This window comes from Penaeus chinensis, chromosome 38, assembly GCF_019202785.1.
Source record: "Penaeus chinensis breed Huanghai No. 1 chromosome 38, ASM1920278v2, whole genome shotgun sequence".
In the NCBI taxonomy this organism is placed as follows: domain Eukaryota; kingdom Metazoa; phylum Arthropoda; class Malacostraca; order Decapoda; family Penaeidae; genus Penaeus; species Penaeus chinensis.
The window spans coordinates 31,453,558-31,456,200 of NC_061856.1; the positions used below are offsets into that span (position 1 = coordinate 31,453,558).

The window sequence follows — 2,643 nt, forward strand, 5'->3', positions numbered from 1 at the left end:
GAGGACATGGCTAACCTCTGACCTTAGACTGGCCCTGGGGTGAGGTCAGGCCGGGACTAGGCGTCCGAAGAGCGGCTGACGCGTCCATGGGGTCCCAGGAATGAGGAGGTCATGCTGGGTCACAGTCCACTCATGAACCACACCTCGATCATGGCACCCGTTCTCATGAGCGCTGGCGGACAAGGCGCCGTTTTCTTTCTTTCCGTTTTCTTTCCAATCGCTTTTTTTTCTCTACGATCACCAAAAACTGTTCATTCACCTGCTCTGTGGACCCGCCATGGTCAGAGGCAGTCGATTACACTAGCAATACGATTGTTGAGAAAGGCAGTCACTTGAACACTATACCATGTTTTTTTTTTTTTTTTTGTCTTTTCTTTTCACTCTCCCCTACGTCTGCGTCCCCTTTAAAAAAAAAAACTGTAATTGAGTCTTTCGTTTTGTTGTATTTAGTATCACATCGAGGAGCTATTCAAAAAAAAAATCTTATACACCGATGCTTAATGTTTACTATAAGAAGAAAAAAATAATGGTTATAAGAGCATAACAAAATGACTTGCATTATCGAAATCTTGCGTCGGGATCAAAGTAATCATATATTATTTCTTCTTTCTGTTCTCTTTTCTTTCTTTTTTTCTCTTCATACATAGTTCTAAAATCTTACTCACTTTTTTACATGTTAGATGCACTTGAGTAGATTAAATGCGTTTTTTCTCCAATAATTAGATTTTTAGAAATGTCAATAAGGTTTTGGTTTTACCCAGCTACCGTTTCTCTCTCTCTCTCTCTATCTGTCTCTATCTATCTATCTATCTATCTATCTATTTATCTAGCTAACCACCTATGTACCTACTCACTTACCTACCTACATATCTATCTATTTACCTGTCTCTCTCTCCCTTATTACATCTTCCTCTGTCCTTCATTTTCATTGCTATTCCCTTCACGCGGCTGAGCGAAGGGCCGCCAACCCAGGTGTTCGCTCAGTGGATAAACACAAATAGATTGAATGAATGCTTCCTTCCTCCCCATCCCTATATACACCTCTTATTTCTTCCTCTCCCTCCCTCTCCCTCTCTCTGTCTGTCTCTCTGTCTGTCTCGTTCAATTTGTCTTTCTCTCTACCTCATTCAGTTTGACTTTCTCTCCATCCCACTCATTCCCTTTGTCTTTCTCTGTATTTTCTCCTATTCGTTGTCCTTCGCTTTATTCCTCCCATTCTTCTTGGTTTTCTTTCTACCTTTTCCAGTTCGTTGTCTTTCTCGCTGTCTCTCGCATTCTCTTTGTCTTTCTCTGTATTTATCTCCCACTCGTTTTCTTTCTCTCTATCCCTTTCATTCTTTTTATTTTTTCTCTCTGTACCTCCCACCCTTTTGACCTTCTTTGTCCTTCTCCGTCTCTCTGTTTTTCTCTCCCACCTTTTATCTTTTTCTCTATCCCTCTCACTCTTTTCACTTTTTATATTTCTCCTTATCCTCTCCTTCGCATTGGTTCCCTTTCTATTCTTCTTCCACTCTTTGTCTTTCTCCCTGTCTCTCTCCTCTCTGTTCTCCTTTATCCCTCTTTGTTTTCCTCCCTCTGTCTTCCTCTCTATCCTTCTCTTTCTCTCGTTCCCTCTCCCTCCTTTTGTATTTCCATGTGTTCCATGCGTCCTTTTAGGTATAGCGCGCACGTTTGTATGTGCATGTTTATGTATGTACCTGCAAGCATTAATCAAATACAATTATACAATTACGTTCACCGTTGCCCTCTGTTTTTCCTTAACCATCGTTGCACTCTTTCTCCAACATTATTAACACCATTCCTTGATTACTCTCCCTCTACCCTTTTCAACCCCTCGGCAGTTAGCGCCAGGGCCTTCCCCTCCCCCCCTCCCTTCCCCTCCCTTCCCTCCCTTCCCCTCCCTTCCCCTCCCTTCCCCTCGCTTCCCCTCGCTTCCCCTCTCTTCCCCTCGCTTCCCTCCCCGCTTCCTCTCCCAACCCACAAGCTATGTCGTAAATTACTATGTAAACGAGAGCAATACCTTCTCTCCCCCCTTACTCTTCCTTCATTCTGTCCCCTTTTCTCCCCTTTCCTCCCTCCTCTTACTCACCCTTCTCTTCCCTTCCCTTACTCCCTCCCTCTCCCCCAACCCACACCCATACCCCACGCCCTCACCCTCCCCCAACCCCTCCACCATTCCCCATTCAATATAACAGACATGTGACTCCCATACATAACGGAAATGTAACCCAGTGGGAATAAGCGGTCTACCAGCGTATGTATTGCGTCCCAAGCGGAGCAGACGTCGTGTGCATTGCAAGCAGCCATCGTGTGTATCAGAGGAAGCCATCGTGTGTGTTGCAAGAAGCCATCGTTTACATTGCAAGCAGCCATCGTGTGTATTGCAAGTAGCCATCGTGTGTATTGCAAGCAGTCATCGTGTGTATTGCAAGCAGCCATCATGTGAATTGCAAGCAGCCATCGTGTGTGTTGCAAGCAGCGCCCCATTCCCACGCTTGCTCTGGTGGCAGTTTCTCTAAGCTGAGTGATGTCTCTATGATGAATAAGAGTAGGTTGTGAATTGGTCTAATTTTCACGTATGTCTATTAGCAAAGATCGATAGGGATTTTCTTTTTTTTTTTTACTTTATATTTCTCTTGTTTT

General features: G+C 44.2%; 1 protein-coding gene across 2 annotated transcripts in view; it reads right to left on the bottom strand.

The window, feature by feature from the left end:
• The window catches only part of LOC125046190 (colorectal mutant cancer protein-like), a 27,766-nt gene extending 26,478 nt beyond the window's left edge, over positions 1 to 1,288 (bottom strand). For both annotated transcript variants that reach the window (XM_047643893.1, XM_047643892.1), the window contains exon 1: positions 1 to 1,288. This exon is cut by the window's left edge and continues 97 nt beyond it. In XM_047643893.1, coding sequence (XP_047499849.1) covers positions 1 to 8 — 8 coding nt within the window. In that variant the 5' untranslated portion in view covers positions 9 to 1,288.
• Between the last annotated feature and the right edge of the window lie 1,355 nt (positions 1,289 to 2,643).